The sequence below is a fragment of the Odontesthes bonariensis genome, chromosome 4 (genome assembly GCF_027942865.1).
Source record: "Odontesthes bonariensis isolate fOdoBon6 chromosome 4, fOdoBon6.hap1, whole genome shotgun sequence".
Classification (NCBI taxonomy): Eukaryota; Metazoa; Chordata; class Actinopteri; order Atheriniformes; family Atherinopsidae; genus Odontesthes; species Odontesthes bonariensis.
In genome coordinates, this window is record NC_134509.1 from 24,254,345 (window position 1) to 24,274,914 (window position 20,570).

Consider the following 20,570-nt stretch of genomic DNA (forward strand, 5'->3'; position numbering starts at 1 on the left):
TTGGGGTGAACTTGCTGGGATGTCCACTCCTGGGAAGATTGGCAGCTGTGTTTAATGTTTTCCACTTGTGAATAATCTTTCTCTCTGTAGAATGATGGACTCCAGATAGTTTGGAAATGGCCTTATAAACCTTCCCAGATTGATGGGCAGCAACAGTTGCTTCTCTAAGATCATTGCTGATGTCTTTATTCCTCTGCATTGTGTTAACACGCACCTGAATGCTGCAGACCAACAAACCGCTAAAACTTCTGCTTTGATGGAGGTTCTTAATCTTGCTGATTACCAGTTAATCAATATATTTGATTAGGAGCATCTGTCCTGTGAAAGTAATAAAAGTGTGTTCTCCACACATTGCTTCTGCATTTTGGCTTTGTTTTTTTTATATATATAAAGTGACACTGTGTAATATTTGATGTGAAAGTGTCCATCTTAGCTTTAATTTACACAATTTTAATATATTTTTTATGCTGTGATGTATAAAACCTTAGAAAGTAAAGATGCTGTGTGTGTATTTGTGTGTTGGAAATGGTGTTTTAACCCCTTCCAAATTGATGGGCTTCTCTAAAATCATTGCTGTTTCTTTCCTCTTTGGCGTCATGTTAACGCACACCTGAATGGTGCAGACCAGTAAACAAAAACAATTTTTATAAAGGTGAAGACAACCAGTTAATCAAGTACATTTGAATAGCAGCAGCTGGCAGCTACTCCCTCTTTAGCTTCTTTGGAAGGAGTCAGCCTGTTCTTATTTTTTCCACACAATTCTGCCTTTTGGCTTTATTTTTGGTAAGTAAATGATGCTGTGAACGGTAAATAATGCGGTGTAATATATCATGTTTTTTTTTGTACATGTGACATTGTATTCACTTGATTTTAAGACCTGGTCCAGATTATTTTCCTAATGTTGAGAATACTTTCTTTTTCACATGACCTTATCTGTCTGTTTGCCTGTCTTTGTGATTATTTATCTATGTATATGTCTCTGTTATTTCAGTTACCTTCAAGGGAACAGGATCAACGTTTTCCCCAGACAAGTATTCTGCTGTGGTCCACTGTCCGTCCTGTGAGTAAAAAGCCAAAGGAAGATATAGAACTGTCAATCCCAGGGTTTAGAGAAGATGAGAATGATGAAGATGAAAAGAGAGCAGAGAAAATAAAGGCCTGGTTTAGTCTGAATTTAAGTAGGCAGAAATCCCAGGAGCACATCAGCTAGGCCAAGGAGCATTAAAAAAAAACTCACATACTGCATACTGCTTGTACACACATACCTACACATGTGCACGACTAATCACAGTATGATTAAGTTCAATTACAGCTTACAGCTCCAGGCTCCCACCACCTCCCTCTATTCATCTGTCCATTTCCCTCTTCCTTCATCCATTACCTTACTTCTTCCACTCATTGAATAGGCGTTTAGGCAAATGTTTATGTACATGTGTGTGTGATGAGAGAGGACTCTGATGGTTTCCATCAGTTCCTTCCAAACCACCACACAACGGCTCCATTATGTAGCTTTCTGGCGAGAAGAGGGAGGAGGGAGCAAGAAGGAGATCCAAGTTGAGAGAGCAAAGAGAGGAAAAGAAGAGAGGAGAAAAGAAGAAAGTGATTTTTACGCTGACAGTAAAATATGAAAATAAACTTCAAAAGTCTGTGTTTAGCACTTTAGATGTTCAGGATTAATGTGTTTTTATTTGAACAATATTTTATGCTTTGCTGTGCTGAATAACAAGTCGTTTTTGTGTAATGAGGATGTCGAGAAGTGATTTGTTTTTGATAAATGCAAATCTAAAAAAATCTTTGCTTCAATGTCGAACAATTTTATATAATAATTTGTCACGTGACTAATTTATCAGCTTAGAATTGTTAGCGAGTGTCAGACCTTTAGAACATGCTGTAAATTTTGCCAGAATAGCAATTTGACAGTAATTAAATAAGTGTTGTCAAAAAAGGAAAAAGACTTTGCTTTTATGTCAAAAATGATTTGTCTTTGTCCCTGCAACCAGAGATTTGAGCAACAATGAAATCACCACCATAGAAGAGAGGATATGTGACAACCTGTGTAATTTAACTCAAATGTAAGTAATAACCATTTATTGTTACTCCTTGTGTTTCTTTTAATCTTTTTGTCTCTCCAACAAAGACAGAAATGTGGAATTATAATTAAACAGTAACAGGTTCATCTGAAGAGTGACATTATTTCTTTATCTTTTCATTTTCTCCTACTTCCATTTCACTCTTTGTTTGTTCTCCCATTTTTCTATACAGCCTACTTCACTGTTTCTGTCAATCATTGGTCCTTCCTTTACCATATATTTCCTTGTACTCAATGTTTTTTTAACCTCCTTTTCTTTGCTCTTTGGTCCTTCTGGTTCATTTAAAAGAAAACACCTTTTTTTTAATATTTCCTTTTAGATTTTGAAAAAAGCGCACATATCTAAATCAGTTTTTACAGTGCTGTGGTGGCGTATGTTGTATGCTGACTTACTGTCCTGGCTTAAAGGGAATACTGTAACTGCTAAAAGACAAAATGTCCCATTAGTTACATAATCAATCCTATCAGATGGTAAAGTGTAATAGAGGAACTTAAAATAGCAGTTCAACACTCACCCATACCATACTTACTACTACCAAAGGCTAACAACGTAGGTAGCATCAAAAAGTCTTTTTTTATGTGAAATTGCATTCTTTCTCATACTTTTGAGCAAAAAGTAATGTCAATACTCAACTTAACAAGATAAAATGAGAAATTATCGTTATATATTTTTAGAAAGATGTTTGTTTTGATTTTTGGCAGAAGTTAGTTAGCTCTTGGCTAACTAATTGTCCATTTTCTCATTTTACTGGCGAAAAAAAAGCCAATTTTTTTTGTAGATTCAACACAAAACCTGAAATGCATGAAAAATTGTTATTTCAATATCTTTCTTTTGAAAGTTAAACAACCTAAAGATGTTTAGTGTGATTATGCTAACATGGCTTGTTAGCAAAGTGACAAAACTGACACTAAAGAGGGTTTTTGAACAGACAAAATGGACAGCCATGGGCATTTTACCGAAGACACATTTATTTGCATTATTTATTTGCATGATACACATTCTTGTTAGGTTGGCATTAACAAAAACAGGCTGGCAAAAACGCAGGATGGCTGGATGGCATATGGCCATCGAGGACATCGGCACACTATAGAGAGGGAGTGACTGATTATAGATACACAGTTTTTCTATTTTCCCTGAACCACTCAGCGGCAAATCTCCCCATGCAACTGAGCCAAAACCACACTCTACCACCACAGGAATATTTATTAATTCCCATAAATTCTTCTGGAATTAGCATTTCTAATTATCAAGCACCAGTTCCAGCTGTTTATCATTGTACTACCATATAGTTTTATGGTCCTAATGGTGCTCAAATTTGACATATTAGATGTTTTAACATTCTGTTATTTTATCCATGTTCTTCTCTCTTCCAGTGATCTGAGCAGTAACCCCTTTAAGTGTGACTGCAAGCTGTCCCGATTGGTAAGGTGGCTCCAGGATAAAGGGGTGCAGGTTAGACGCCCGCATGCCATGCTTTGCAACCACCCACCTGAGGTCCATGGCCAGCCTTTGCTTAATGTCAGCCAGCTCACCTGTGGTAAGAAAGGAAATGCATACAGATATTAGTGTTCACAAATATTTCAATAGTTCAGCATACAATAAATATTTAGCTATCAGCCATGACCAGCCATCTAATATTAATAGTAATAATAATAACTTGGACTTATATAGCGCCTTTCAGGGTACCCAAGGTCGCTTAACAAGAGAAAAGAAGGGGGGAAGGGTAGGGCCGAAGGGGTGGGTTTAAGAGTAGGACATGGAGAAGAGAGTTTTTAGATTCTTTTTGAACTGTAGTAGAGAGGGGGCAGAACGGATGTGAAGTGGCAGATTGTTCCATAGGGTAGGGGCAGTTGAACAGAAGGCCCTATCTCCATATGTTTTTAGTCTGGTGCGAGGAACGGAAAGTAGGTCCTTGTCTGAGGAGCGCAGAAGCCGCGACTGGGAGTAGGGGTGGAGGAGATCAGAGATGTACTTAGGTGCAAGTGAGTGGAGAGATTTGTAGGTCAAGAGAATGATTTTATAGGTGACGCATGCTTTGATTGGGAGCCAGTGAAGTTGCTTTAGGATGGGGGTGATGTGCTGCCAGGGCTTGGTGTGAGTTAGCACCCTGGCAGCTGAGTTTTGGACATACTGCAACCTGTCAAGGGCCTTACTGGGTTACTGGGTAGCCCAGACAGGACACCATTGCAGTAGTCCAGACGGGAGGAGATAAACAAGTGGATGAGGGTCTCTGTTGCTGAGTCGGATAATGAGGGCCGGAGTCTTGAAATGTTTCTGAGGTGAAAAAAGGCAGATTTAGTGATACTCTTGATGTGGGACTGAAATGAAAGGGTGGAGTCCAGGATGACACCCAGGTTCCGTACCTCTGGTGATGGAGAGATGGAACAGCCATCTATGACCAGGGCCAGATCACCAACCTTCTTCAGCAGGGGTGCCGGGGCCACCACCATGAGCTCCGTTTTGGAGTGTCTGGTACCAGAATGTTGGCAATAGATATTTTGAGTCCATTGGATTGTGGGATGGGCTTTCTGTAAATTGGGATTTTATTCTCTTACATATGCCATCAGCTCCAATCAATTTTATGTCTGGGGAGTTTGGAAGCTGGATACACACCTTACACTCTTTGTTGTGTTGTTGAAGGCTCTCTAAGCAATATTTGTTTGGGACTGCTGTTGCCACAAAAATTCAGAAAATCTTCAAGCCGGAGTCAAAGAAAAAGGAAAAAATCCTATTCAAAGGTCAGCTTAGTCCCGTTCAGGTTTAAAACTGCATGAGGCAGACCATCAAATAGAAAAAAGCTCAATTTGGACTACCCTCTTCTTGCAGCACTCCTTTCTTAGTTTCCCTATACAATGAACCCAATAAGCTCAAGCTCACACATCGGCTTGATGAGTCCTTAGCTTGGCGGATTAATCCACCTGACCTGAACTGTAAAGTTTCTTTTTCTTTCAACTTGCTTAGATTACAGCATTTTGAAAGGTTATGAAATATTTGCATGCTGAAATGATTGCATACCCACCTTTAAAACTCAGATCAAAGAACAACAATAATTTTACAGAGAGCCTTAAATCCTCTGTCTCTGCTTCAGGTCCGAGGTATGCCGCTTGTCTTAAAGACAGCAGCAGTGGAGGAGGAGGAAGAAGCGAGCTTGTCATCTTTACTTCTTCCATTCCCGGAAACTTCACGCGTGAACAGTGTAACAGCTTGTGTTTTGGTTTATCACACCTGTACGGAGGCTTGGGGGACAGACACGAGTGTCTCTGCAGCACAAACAACGGGCCCAACTCCATCAGTGAAGCTCAGTGTTCGGCTGCATGTACGAAACACCATGTAATGAAGGTATGCATCACACACAGTAAGATCTTCTATTCTTAATATAGTCCATTTGTAGCATGTCATTCTTTGTGTAAATATTTCTGTCACACAGTCAACAAGTCAGTCATAAAGAGCAGCTGCTGTTAGCTTCCTTTAATTCCTTTCTGTCCTATGTGGCCTGAACAATATCCTCAAATTTTACTTACCTTAAAGAGTACAGCTCAGAGACAAGTTATCAAAAAATCTAGAAGAAAATGTAAGAATTATTCATTTTAATTTAAAGCAGTTTATATGTTTGATTTAGTTTTTATATAATACCATAAAAATAACAGTGAAACCACAAATATCCTGACAGTTAACAGGAAAAGGGGCTTTATTTTACTTTTAAATACTTGCACATATTAACACCGAAAACTTCCTCTTCTTCACATACTTTCCTTCAATTGACAGGAATGTGGGTGGACCCTGGCTCGAGACGTGTTTGCGGTGGAGTTCTCGGTCTCAGTGAGACCTCTCCCACTGCAAAGTGTTCATGACCGCATCCTTTTCTCCGCCGCCTCAAACGTCACGCCTGTGACGCTTTCCTGGGACTTTGGTGACCTCTCAGCTCGGGTCAACACTACCGGAACAGAAATCACCACAACATCTCACAAATACGGACTTCCAGGACGTTACTCAGTCAGTTTGATGGCCTGGGCTGGACACAAGGAGGTGTGAAACAAAAAACTTTGGAAAATGTTTCCAAAAAGTTCATCTTTTGAGATTCGCATATAACTTATTTTTTATTATATCTAAATGCGCTATAAGAATTGCTACTCTTATAATTAACGTTTGTTTTTTGCACGTGTTCAGGTATCTGCTCGTGCAGAGGTGACCGTGACGCTTCCTCCCAAACTGGAGCTTCACTGTCCATCACTTACTGTGGCCAATAAGAGTCTCGAGGTCACTCTTGTCAGCTGGGGCGGTGTTAGTTTGGATGTAGTCTGGACGATTACAAAGGATGGTGTCCAGGTTGCCAAAGGTGAAAACATCAACACACAATCTCTGAGCAGTTAATGACACTCAGCCGATTAACAGTCCACCTCAGATGAACAACAGCAAGCTGCTGTGAGATCATTGTCCTGTTGATGAGCCAGTTTCAGCCAAGCTTTAGCTGTCGGACAGATGGCCTCACATTTGCCTCTAGAATACTTTTGGTATACAAAGGAGTTGATGGTGGGCTCAATGACTGCAAGGTGTCTAGGTCCTGTGGCTGCAGAACAAGCCCAGATCATCAGCCCTCCACCACCGTGCTTCACAGTTGGCATGAGTTGTTTGTGCTCATATGCTGACATAGCACCTAAGATGATACAGCAAACTATCTTGTTGATAATAAACTGTATAAGCAAGATGGGCATATACTTTCATCTGAAAAATTAATGCTAAAGTGCCTAATACCTGTATTTTAGCTAATATCCATCAGGAAAAAAGGGTAGTTGCAGATCAGAAATGGCACCAATGGGAGTTTCTTGTTCTGCAGATCTGTTAATATTCAGCCTGTAGTTTGATACTGACATTGGCTCAGCTTGTTTTCTGTTGCTACAACTCAGCCTATACTAATGTCTATATAATATGAAGTATATATCATAATATATGGTATTTATAATATTACCTAATTATGTTTTCATTTAAAATGTTTAGGGTTTACTCTTTGGACTTGGATCAAAAAGGACTGTTTATCAGGTCTGCGGGGATAAATGACTGAATGACATTGATAAACACCTACTTTCACGAGTGTAATACCAAGTCATTCTTCAGTTTGACTGCATTCAAATTTGTCATTTCTGTTTGTGGTTCAGGATCGGACAGCACACATAGGTGAGGAGGAGTCATTAAAGTCCAACATGTATTCGCATAACAATATCAACACAGTAGGCTGTCAGCTCCTGAGATACCTGTAAATGGCTATTATTCCAGAAAAAGGCCTGTGACTATAAAAGCTTACTGGTGTGCCAATGCCTCCTGGCCAGTTGCTTACGTTTTATTCCTGTGCTCCCAGAGTGGAAATGTTAAACGATGACATCCCAGTTAAGGAGTTTCAGTTGAAACGAAACATGTTGCAAAACAGTTGCAAAATCTTTTGGTGGAAAACTTAGATCTCTTCCACTTAATTAAGAATATTGTAGCTTTACGACTCCTGGTGGTGACATGTAGGGAGAGGACGCACATGTGAAGGCTCCTGGTTAACCTTTCATTACCCACCCTTTTGAACGAACTATCTCCACGAATTTCGACACAATTCTTACTCGTTACGGTTAATTTAACTAATTGCTTAAAATGAGCACGTCTAAACACGGGAAATCGGCTAATCTTCAAACTCCGGCCACACGTGCAGCGGGTAAGCTAGCATCATTCGCAGCTAGCAATCCTCCGACATCAGCGGGAGCTCCTGATACACCCGAAAAACCTACAGCCGCGGTGGTGGCTATGGACCAATTGTCTGCTGAATTCGCTAAACAGAGAGCCTCTCTTAAGGAGGATGTTTCCACACTGATCCAGGACGCCATTAGGCCAATACAAGATTCACTGGATTCGTTGCAGACAACCATGACCTCATTCCAGAAGCGCCTCGTCGCCGTGGAGTCCGTGGCAGGTGACAACTTTGAACGGCTAACAGCGGCGGAGGCTACTATCAAGACCCTCCTGAGCCAGAACCAGACGCTGCTGGACCGGTGCGATGACCTCGAGAATCGCTCGCGGAGATCTAATCTCCGTATATTGAACATCCCCGAAGGCAGTGAAGATGGAAAGGACCACTTAAAATTTATGTCGGATGTTTTGATGGAAACGATGGGCCCCGATGTCTTTCCCACACCGCCTGAACTGGAGAGAGCGCACCGCACCCCGACCTCCCGAGTCGGCCAGAGATCATCCCCTCGCACGTTCCTGGTCTGCTTCTCCAGGTTTCAACAGAAAGAAGCTGCGCTGCGCTGGGCCAGGAACCACGAGCTCAAATACCAAGGTGCCACCATAAGGATCTATCAGGATGTCAGCGCAGCGCTCGCCAAAAAGAGAGCTGCGTTTAACGGCATCAAACAAGCCCTATATCAGAAGAATGTCAGATTCCGCATGCTCTACCCGGCTCGGCTACGAGTGATGTACGGGGACGACACGTTCACCTTCGACACGCCAGACGAAGCCCAGAAGTTTCTCAACCAGAGGCCCGACGAGGACTAGGACTACGTGCCGCGGTCAAGGCTGCACAGCCTGGCGATGATTAATCACCTGAGCTTGACACCTCGTCGGCATAAGATTTTAGCCTGGTGGCCCGCAGGTCTGAGGTATGGACACCCAGTGATGTTATTACCGGACTTATCCACATTATGTTGTACTGTATCTTAAATTCCTCCTTTATTCAAACCATGTTTGTTGCCTTTAAATAGGGAGGTTTTATATATGTTCCCTTATATCTGTACGCCCGCATTAACAGGTATGACGCTGCTCAGCTGTTTTGTTTTTGTTTGTTTATTTGTTTTTTTTTTTTTTTCTCACCTTGCTGTTAAGAGGTTTTATTATGTTTTATCATAAGAACTGGGAGCCTCCATGTGTAGAAATGTTGAGAAAATGCTCTACCAGAAGTTTTTTGGAATAGTGTTTAGCCTGCAGCTTGCCTCAGAGAGAGTGACAGGTATAGGCTTAGTTTTAGTTCTTGATTTGTTTTTGTTCTTGGACAAGGTTAGGGGAAGGGACACCACCATATCTTTGCAATTTGTCTTTATTTACGTAAGAGGAGGATTGAACCAAATTGTGCACTCTAACATGATCACTGTTTTACTTTTTCATCTGTTGTTATTCAGTTCTCATTTCACTCTCTTTAGTTAATCATGGTGAATGGTACTGATTCAGGAATGGCTGCTATACGATTCATTAGTTGGAATGTGAAGGGGTTAAATGGACCTGTGAAAAGAGCCAGGATATTTAATCATCTAAAATACCTAAAATGTGATATCGCGTTTCTCCAGGAAACTCATCTGTTGGTTAAGGACCACGTCAGACTCAAAAAAGGATGGGTGGGGAATGTATTCCATTCCAACCTTAATTCAAAAACCTGCGGAACAGCCATATTGATGCATAAAAGAATCCAGTTCAATGCAACCACCATTATCTCGGATCCACAAGGAAGATTTGTGATGGTTTCAGGGCTACTCTACCACAAGCCCGTGGTTCTGGTTAATATCTATGCCCCAAATTGGGATGATGATAAGTTTATTGGCAAAATTATGTCACTAATCCCAGATCTGAATTCACAACAATTGATTTTCGGTGGAGACTTGAACTGCGTGATGAACCCAGCGCTTGATCGCTCCAATCCCAAGCATACAAATCTTTCGAAAAAAGCTAAATTATTATCGGTTCTTATGAACCAGATAGGAAGTATTGACCCTTGGCGTTTTTTGTTTCCGCATAGTAAATCCTTCTCTTTTTTTTCTAATGTACACCACTCATACAGTCGGATAGACTATTTTTTCATTGACCAGAATTTTCTCCCCTTTGTCAAAAAAGTTGAGTATGCATCTATTATAGAGTCAGATCACGCCCCTGTAGTTCTGGATCTTGCGTTCCCTCTATATCAACTAGAGCGTCCCTCTTGGAAATTAGACAGGAACCTCCTGGCCGATGAGAACTTCTGTGGAATTATATCACAAAAAATAGATGATTTTTTGAATTCCAACCAAAAAGAGGGCATCTCTCCTTCTCTCCTGTGGGAAACATTAAAAGTTGTAATCAGGGGTGAGATTATATCATACTCAGCTAGAATGAATAGAATGAAAAGAATTAAGCAGGAGGAGCTCATTAAAGCTACAGCTGCAGTGGATGCTCAGTACTCTGTTTGTCCCTCCCCTGAACTCTATAAAAGGAAGCTAGACCTCCAAACACAGTATAATTTGCTATCAACCGAGAAAACAGAACGGCTTCTATTAAAATCGCGAGGATACTTTTATGAGCATGGCGACAAAGCCGGGCGTTTATTATCACACCAACTTAAATGTCACTCAGCCTCTCAACAAATCCCACAAATTCGAAGGGATGATGGTGAACTAACTATTGACCCAGAAGAAATTAAAGAAACATTCGCCGCATTTTATTCAAAGTTGTATGCATCAGAAATGTCAAATGATCACTCGGACATGGAACATTTCTTCAATAACCTCCAGGGTCCTTCTATAACAGCAGATCATAGGACTGAGACTGAGCTTCCACTAAATCGCTTGGAAATCAGTAATGCAATAAAAACAATGCAAAATGGCAAGGCGCCAGGCCCTGATGGGTACCCCATAGAATTTTATAAAAAGTTCTCTGATAAACTATTACCGATTTTACTTGATATGTTTAATGACTCTTTGTCCAGAGGATTACTCCCACAGACATTGACTGAAGCATCAATTACGCTCCTGCTGAAGCCAGGTAAAGATAGCACAGAATGTGGCTCGTATCGTCCCATCTCCCTTCTAAACTGTGATGTGAAGATCTTGGCCAAAGCCCTTGCTCTACGCTTGGGAACCACAATGTGTGACGTGATATCCACTGACCAAACGGGCTTCATTGCTGGCCGCTACTCATTTACTAATGTCCGTCGGCTTCTAAATGTCATCTATTCTTCTGCGTCTGGTGCTTTACCTGAGGTGGTTATCGCGCTGGACGCAGAGAAGGCATTTGATAGGGTGGAATGGGGATACTTATTTGCTTGTTTGAAGAAATTTGGTTATGGCCCCAATTTTATTTCATGGATCAAACTCTTGTATACGTCACCCAAAGCCTCTGTAATCACGAATGGTAAACGCTCACAATACTTCCAACTGTCAAGGGGCACCCGCCAGGGCTGTCCAATCAGTCCTTTGCTATTCGCCTTGGCCATAGAGCCCTTGTCCATTACACTTAAAACTTTGCCAACAATTACTGGGATTCATAGGGGGGGGAGGGAGCACAGAGTGTCCCTTTACGCAGACGATTTATTAATGTATGTATCTGACCCTGTCTCATGTGCTCCACATATTATCCACGCGCTGAGGAGCTTTGGTGTTTTTTCCGGGTACAAATTGAACTTCAGTAAAAGTGAATGTTATCCTGTTAATGATCTGGCTCTTCAAATACAGGATGGTGCTCTACCGTTTAGAATGTCTAAAAATGGCTTTAAATATTTGGGCATTAACGTTACCAGGGGCATGCAAAATCTTTACCAAGAAAACTTTTGCTTACTATTGGAGAAGGTCCGATTAGACTTGAAGAGGTGGAGATCTCTTCATCTATCCTTAGCAGGGAAAGTGAACTGTGTTAAAATGAATGTGCTTCCCAAGTTTCTTTACTTATTCCAATGCATTCCACTCTATCTTCCTAAATCTTATTTTAAATCTATTGATAAGTCTTTACTTTCATTTATATGGGAAGGGAAGAGGCCTAGAATACGGTTAGAGCTATTACAGAGGCCTAAAAATCAAGGTGGTCTAGCTCTTCCGAATTTCTGTCATTATTATTGGGCCTCTAATGTACAAAAAATCATGTTTTGGCTCCATACTCCTGACGCAGACTGGTGTCTCCTTGAGGCTGCGTCCTGTACCTCCACCTCTCTTAGAGCCCTGATCACCTCCTGCCTTCCCCTCTCTGTTTCACAACACACTAATAATCCTATAGTCATAAACACCCTTAAAATATGGGTTCAACTTAGACGTCACTTTGGGTTCAAGCACCTTCTTCATCTAAGTCCCATCCACAATAATCACCTCTTCCCTCCAGCCAGGTTAGACTCTGAATTTAGTCTTTGGAAGAGACGAGGCATTTATAATTTTAAGGATATGTACATAGACTCTACTTTTGCAAGCTTTGATGATCTGATGCGTAAATTTGACCTTCCTCGGTCTAGCCTGTTTCGATATTTCCAAGTCCGCCACTTCATTCAACGTCACGATCCCGATTTTCCATGCATAACACCATCTTCTGGTCTAGATGATCTGTTGGAATCTCCCTTTAGCCCTAAAGGACTCATCTCAAGAATTAATGATTGTATAGCTTCCTTTAAAAAAATAACACTGGCAAAAATTAAAGCAGACTGGGTGGATGAGCTGGGGGAGGACTTCGGAGAGGAGGTGTGGGAGAGCGCCCTTTTAAGAGTGAACGATAGTTCTTCCTGTGCTAAACTAAACATCATACAGTTCAAGGTTCTACATCGTATCCACTACTCCAAGGCAAGACTGGCCAAAATATTTCCAAACACTGATGCAGGTTGTGACTGGTGTCGGAACACTCCTGCTGATTTAACGCACATGTTTTGGTCCTGTCCAGCCTTGGCAAACTATTGGTCTACTATTTTTAAAACGTTGTCAGAAGCACTGAATATTGACATTCAACCCAACGCAGCTATGGTCATATTTGGTATCACGGATAGAAGGTATGCATCATTAAAGAAATGTTATAAAAATATAATTGCTTTCACAACGTTGCTTGCACGTAGAAGAATATTATTGCACTGGAAGGCGAAAAATCCACCCAAAGTGTCCTTATGGTTTAGTGACCTAGCACAATTTATACAATTGGAAAAAATAAAATATGCTCTCAGAGGGTCCAGGGGCAAATTCTTTTCTGTTTGGGATCCGGTATTAAAGTATCTTGGTAAACTTAAAACTCTGCCCACTTGTTAAACACTTAGCGGCCACCAGGCATTTGTGTTGTGATTGTGATTAATTTCATATGGATCAGATCGTGTTTGGTGCACAGCTCTTATTGTAATATTGTATACATATGGATGTATGCATACTTTTTTTTTTTTTTTTTTTTTTTTCTTCTCTCTCGACTGTGATTAGTTTTAATTATTATTATCTCCTTTTCTTATTCTTTTAAAATTAAATTGGAGTGGTGTCCAACATGTTCCGGGGGGGGGGGGGGTGTTAGTCAATGTAAGTATATATATAAGTATAAAAATGAGCATTGTATGTGTACTTATATATTATGTCCTTGAAGCTCAATAAAAAATATATTTCAAAAAAAAAAAAAAAAAGAATATTGTAGCTTTACAATAATTCGGTTTATTTGTCTTCTTTTTGTTTGCAACAATAGGCAGTGAATTTTGAACCACAAAGCTTAGTTAATCAGTGATTCATAACCTAATTTCCCCACATACACACAATGTAAGCAGCATGAATGTGGTGTAGGAGAACACTTAACATCTGCTTCAGGTTTCCATGAAACAGGAAGTGAGGTGCATGTTGCCACTGCAAATTTCATCTAAAATTAGAAGCAAGGGAGGCCGCTCCCCTTCCCAGAAAGCACAGTCTGCTCTGATAAGTTAGCTACAGTCTCAACAGGCTCCATCTTCATATCAGTACTACTAATATCAAAATATTTTTGATTATTATCCAAAACTGATACCAGAAGAAGAAGTGAAGAATAACTACAAAACAACCTTTTTGCCTTTGTTGGTCCTGATACTGCTGTTTTAAAAGACACTTCATATAAAAGAAATGTAAACATCAAATTAGACTTTTATGGGGAATCTAGTTGTATGGTATATTTAGATATTTTTCATCAGTATCTCTTCCAACTATTATCTCTATTTTGTCATATTTTAACCACTTTATTTTGCCATCAGGCTAGAGTTTTTTGATGGGAAGATCAAGCCAGTAGATCCATCTGTGCTCCAATCAAAGTTGGACTTCTTTGACAAAAATGTTTACTTTTACATGCAGAATACAGGATGAATTGTTTAGCTCCCATTCTGGTGCTCCTGTCTGTGTCTCCGAACTGAGGTTTTGCAGATAGAAATCAATTATTTATGAGCTTAGAATTACTGTCAAGTTTTAATTGAAAAAAATATTATTATTCATGGCATTTATTTTTTGCACAGATATACATTTGCAGAAAAGTTATTTTAGGGGAAAATGTCTGACTCTGAAAAAAACTGGCTGAAAAGGATATGCAGTAAAGAGCCAACCATAACATTCTGCATTCCTGATGCACATAAAGCAATGATCTACATGGCTGTGATCAGACACTTCTCACTCTTTGGGGATAATTAGGAACTAGATGGTTGACTACATTCAACAGTTTATCATTGACTTTGTTTGTCTGCTTCTGGCAATGAGCAGGTGGTGCAGTTTTGGTTTAGGAACTTTGTTATATGAATACAAACAGCTGTGTGCAGCTGGCAAAACTATACACTATGAGATCAGTGAGAGAAACTCAGAACACTTAAGACATGGGCTGGAAAACCGAAACAATAAGTTGAAACAGGCTTTAATGCTCTGAAGTCATTAAGGGACAACTTAAGGGACTGTGTGGTCGACTATAAGAATTTTAGTTACAGCTGCTTTAGGTTAAAACCTTGCAGCCAACTGTTTGCTCCCTGCTGTCTCATAGTGACTCATCATTCAAGCCCCAGTTATGCAATAATTATTTTCTTATCTTCCTTTGTGTCACACACAGAAAACCCCTCGTGTTTGTATGCGCATAAACCATTTCCACTTGCCATCTGTCACCAGGCAACAGCTCTGTAGTACGTTAATACATCTGTGGTACTGTTGCTGATGGGTGGTGCACCATTTTGTTTCTCTGAGATATTGTAGGATTAGTTTTCACAAAGAGGCAGGTGTTGCTTTAGAAGACAGAGAGACATTGTAGAAGTTTAGAAAATAAATGTCACTGCAGCTTTTCTGGTGGTTTCAGATGAATAGTTTCTGTTCGGCATGCGGGTACAACCACCACTCTTCTAACATTTTCTTTTTGTCATCATTTTGTCTTCTTTTCTCGTCTACCTTACAAATATGTTAATAATTATAAGTGGATATTAGGACTTCCACTGAAATGGAGATGCAGATTGACATACTTCCTGAGGAAAATATCACATTAAGTCCTGCTTTACAAAAAACACTGGTGGAAATTTGTTTAATAATGTGGACTGTTATCTGAGCTAACTGCACTGATCTTTGCATTGCTGTCTTTCAGAAGTGTATAGTCAGAATGTATTGTACGGCATATGATATGTTGGATGAATTCTTTACAAACAGTGTTTTTAAAATCATCTTTATCAGTAAAGAAGTGAATGATTATTTTCCCAGCGGTGCAAGTGTGACTTCAAATGTTCTGGGAAATCATGTGATTGTTTGCTCTCCTCTGCCAGCCTCCCCTCACTGTCCAAGAGCTGGAGTGAACGACACAGAGTCCTCGAGCTGTTTCGAGATCTTTCCAGAGGAGTTGAGCTGGACCGAGGCTCGACAACATTGCCTTAACCGCACCGGAGATTTGGCAATAGTCAGAAGTGACGCACTGCGTAACCTGCTGGCAGAGAAAGTCACACAGTGAGTGTTTTCTGTCTGCGTCAGGAAATGGGGCTCAGTGTTTCCCTCTGTAGTTCCATACATTGATACTGTTTGCATATTATCAGGTTTGGGTCAAATGGTGATGCCAATTTTTCTGAAATTAATACCCATAAATAGTTCCCTCCAATAATTGGAGAAACACTTGAACAGAGATGCACACATTAATAGATGTGTACACTGTGTTCACTTCATATTATACAGTATCAGTAGGGAAGTGTATCACCAGGCGCTGCCTAAAGCTGTCAAATACAAAACCACCACTTTGATACAGAGTATTATCCTCGTTTGCAACACAAAGTGTAACAAACCATGTTGCAGTGTGTTAGCCGCCATGAAGAAGCATGGAAGCAGAATGCAAAATACTCAAAACAAATGCAGAACTTTCAGTAATTAACCAATGTTGAAGTATATCATTTTGGAGGTGATTTGTGTAAAATGTGTTTTTCTTGCATCTCCACTCCTGTTTTGGAGAATTTGTTTGACTAAATGTGTGTGATGTTTGGCTGTTCTCAGTGGGAATATTTACGGGATGACACCACATGAAGTACTTGGTATTTGTGGTTTGATATTACATTTTTATTTAAATTTATTTATTCTCTGTCTGCATAAAATACAGACATTTTAATTAATTAATAAAAAAAATAACCCAGTCTACACTATGTCTCAGAATTAAGTTAATATAACCTGATATTAGCAACAACACGACGTATTCCATGACGTGCCATTATTCGTTCAACAAAGCCAGAACCACCTTTATGCCGTTATAAGTCTCTCACATCATGGAGGAGGAATTTCTGCCCACTCTTCTTTACAACGTTGTTTCAGTTCACTGAGGTTTGCAGCATCGGTTTATGCACAGCTCTCTTAAGGCAACCCCAGCAACAATTGCTTTTGTTAGACCATTGCTGATGTCTTTCCTCTTTCACATTGTGTTAACACACAACTGAATGTTCCAGACCAACGAACCGCTAAAACTTCTGCTTTCATAGAGGTTCTTAATCTCGCTGATTACCAGTGAATCAACATATTTGATTAGCAGCATCTGTTGAAGTAATTAAGTTTTCCACACACTGCTTCTGCCTTTTGGCTTTGTTTTTGTTTAATAGAAAATGGCACAGTGTGATATTTATTATGTTAGTGTTCATCTGGGCTTTAATTGACCGAATTCTAATATCTGGCAAGTTGTGATGTGTAAAACTTTACAATGTAAGGATGGTGTGTGTGCCTGTGTAAACCAAGCCTGTGTAGACACCATACAAACTGAGCTTCGGATTTGGCTTTTAGAATATTTCTGCACTGACCTGAAGACCTTCAGTGTTTGGTGTTTAGATGGAACAAAGTTGCAAAAACACATCTGTAAAAGCACAGCTGTGTTGTAATTATAGCACCCTCGGAGGAGGAAAGTGACATGGCTTGGTGTGTGTGTGTGTGTGTGTGTGTGTGTGTGTGTGTGTGTGTGTGTGTGTGTGTGTGTGTGTGTGTGTGTGCGTGTGTGTTAATGTGGAGGTAGAGACCCTGGCTTCATAGCCTGAAGTGAATAAGACAAGAAAAAACCTGCTGCAGATGGAGCTTTTACCCTCTCTCCTCGCTCTTATGTTCCTCCACCCCCTCACTTATATAAGAAACTTTTTTTTTTTTTTACAAAGACCCTTTTTCCGTTTTTCCTATTTCAGCTGATGCCGTTTTCCCAGATGTGAGTAGTCAGCCATAAGAAAGAAAACAAGATGGGGAAGAAAATTGCTTTCATCCAGAAACATTTTTATAACTGTCAGAAATGACTATGACCGGCATCAAACAAAAGGTCAAAAGACTTTGTTCCCATTTTTTTTCCACTCATGTGCAACAACAAGAAAAGTGAGTGCGGTGAATCTGTGCAGAGTTATTATCGCCTTGGAGTGAAAATACACTTATCAGAGATGATCATGGAATTGGAATCAATACTGGACCACCCCCTTGTGTTCAATCAGAGCCCCCTTTCCCACTTTCTCCTCTGCAATCATTGATTATTGAAGGGAAGCTAACAGATAATTGACTGTATGTATTTATTTTTGATCATTTTTCTTTATTTCTGCACCAGGGAGCGAGGTGTGTGGCTCGGCTTGAGTGATGTTAACTCTCCAGGGAAACTGCGCTGGGTGAATGGATCAGCGGCACAGGATGGAGAGGAGGGCCTCCCGCCTCGATCGCCGATCTCTCGCGGAAACGTGTGCGTGTCTTTTGATCAGAACGGTCAGACCAGTTCCCACCTGTGTGACGCCAAACGAGCTTATGTCTGCCAGTACAACCCCCAAGGTATGCCCACAGATCCACTCAGTCTTCGTCACTCTGAATTTATTGTAAATTTAGGTCGCGGCGCAGAGAACAGAAGAAAGGAGAAGCTGACACCCTCTCCATGACATGTAATCACAATCTTTAGTCAGGCTCCCGAAAGAACCACTTATAATTAAAGCAGAATATTGCTCCTTGTGTAAGAGCTTTCCAGGGACGCCATACAGTATATGACCATATGTACCAGCATTATGGTTAGAATAATAAGTCAGGACTATGTTTTATGATCCTCCTAAGTAATAAGGAGCTTTCTCAGACTTAAGAGAGCAAGAACATATTAAAGCATTTTATAATTTTGCAACACTTTCATCACAGTTAGTAATGATCTTAATTTTTACCTGTGTGTATATATAGATATAATATATACTTTTTTCAAGAAAAAAAATAGTGAAATAGAATATTAATATTAAATCAATATTAAAACTCTGAAAACTGCAGGCTACTGGTGTATGAATATGCAGTTTTTAAATTATTCACTTCCATTCACAGCAGCTTATAGTTGTCCTTTCAACTATCTCTCATGTCGCTGTAGAGTACTTCTACATTTTTGTCACCTCTCTGACTGTTTTTGATGTTCTTGCTTAGTTACTCAGTCTGGCTCCAGGGAACACTCAAATCTTCAGAAATGCTTTTGTGTTGCTGTCCTGATTCAGGTTTGGTTTGGTGCAAACAAAAAATACACAGAGGAACGGTGCCTGCCACAGTAGAGGGTCTAAATACTTCAAATTTTCAAATGGTTATTCTGTGTAAATTCTTGGGCAAAATAGCAATTTGATCAATTTGAAATTAAACCTACAACATAAATAATTGAACAAAATGTGAAAGAGGTCCTGATACTTGCTGTATGAATCATACCAGTTGTTGACATGGAGACGCTTGATTGCTGCAGCAAAAGCAAAAGTCTTTTCAGATGTTCAAAAGCAAAGTGCAAAATGTTAAATATGTCACTTTAAAAAGTCAAGAAATAAGAAAATTCTCCACCTGCCTGGCCGAGTTTTTTTTTTTTTCTATTTCTGTGGATACGTTGCTTGATATTCACACATAATGTGCACGAAAGCAGGAAATACAAGAAATGGCATCCTCTTTTGGCCACCAGTGTAAGATGTTTGTCACTATATGTGGATTGAATGAATGAAGTCACTTTAGATGTAATTGTTCAATGTTTTTCCTGAGCCTGTGCAGTCTCATAGAAATAACACAGTTGTGTCAGACCACTCTAAGCTCAAGCAGAAATATTGACCAGCAGGAGATATCCATGAGGCTGAATTCCTTCAAAGAAATGAACGATGTCAGCTGCCATCAGAGAAACCAACAGCGTGTGAACTGATCATTGTTTTCATGTGTATCTGTGTATCTGTCCTCCTGGTGGTCTCACGGAGCTTCTTTTGTCTACTCTATGTGTCAGTGTTGGTGGCACTCTCCAGTGAGCAGGTACATCATGTACTGAAGTGCTTTTCTTTGTTGCCTCAGAGGTTTGTTCTCTCTCTGACGTCAGAACAGTTTGTTACTGGTGTGGACTGCATCGTTTCTTATAAATAGCCTCTCCCACAGAAGTGCTTGTGAACCCTGTATACGTTTCTGTCTTTCTGGTATTTCATGCAAATCCTTTTCTTAATGTCTAGAAAAAAGTAAGCAAAAATTTGATCTCAGTCATGTATTTTTTTTTTTTAATGAAAAAATCCAATCATGCATACAATTGAGTTGCAAATGTATTTTAGCCTTGCCTTTTAGTATTTTAGTTGCTTACCCACCAGCTTGGATGAATATGAATGAAAGTCAGGACCTCAATTTGCAAACACTGTACACATACTTTATAGAATGACATGTATGTGTAAGGTTGGTGTCTTTCTGCATGCACCACTCAACTGAGATTCAGTTCACAGACACAAATCCTTTAAGATTCAATGTTACAGCTCAGAATGTATTGTTCCATCAGAGTTCTTAAGCTGTTGTGGCCAAAATGCAGCAATTCACGCCCAAATCTTCATACTACGAACACCTTGTTTGAGTTGCTCTCTTCACACTTGCCATTTAAGGCAGGACTTTGGCACCTTTGTTGGTCATCACTTGTCTGTTTATAAGGTACGGAGGTGGAATGGTGGGACAAAGTTGATGCGACTAAGCAGGAATAGAAGGAGTCGTAGAACTGAACCAGCATGTATTTAGGGATATACATGCCAGTTAAGGGAAAGTCATCATGGTGGAACAAGAAGTATAGCAGTCGTCAGCCAATCCTTAAGTCGGTGTTTTGATCCTTGGCTTCTCCTAACATCATGTTGAAATGTCTTTGGTCAAGGCACTGAACGCCACATTGTCTCTGATGCATTCAATGGTGTGTCTGCGCTTGTTCTTCCTACACGATGAGGACTAGAATATGACTGCACACCAACATATGAAGACTTCCTGTAAAAATGGGGATATTCTGTCCTCAAAGGAGCAAAGGGATTTTTTGAGGGTTAAGACTTGGTTCTAGTGTCAGGGTTAAGATGAC

At 40.1% G+C, this 20,570-nt stretch overlaps 1 protein-coding gene across 1 annotated transcript in view; it reads left to right on the forward strand.

The window, feature by feature from the left end:
• Positions 1-20,570, forward strand: part of pkd1a (polycystic kidney disease 1a) — a 78,406-nt gene that overhangs the window by 17,255 nt on the left and 40,581 nt on the right. The window contains exons 3-10 of the mRNA XM_075463562.1: positions 992-1,060; positions 2,001-2,072; positions 3,464-3,627; positions 5,179-5,429; positions 5,856-6,116; positions 6,258-6,426; positions 15,553-15,730; positions 17,829-18,043. Coding sequence (XP_075319677.1) covers positions 992-1,060; positions 2,001-2,072; positions 3,464-3,627; positions 5,179-5,429; positions 5,856-6,116; positions 6,258-6,426; positions 15,553-15,730; positions 17,829-18,043 — 1,379 coding nt within the window. The remainder of the gene's footprint in view (positions 1-991; positions 1,061-2,000; positions 2,073-3,463; positions 3,628-5,178; positions 5,430-5,855; positions 6,117-6,257; positions 6,427-15,552; positions 15,731-17,828; positions 18,044-20,570) is intronic.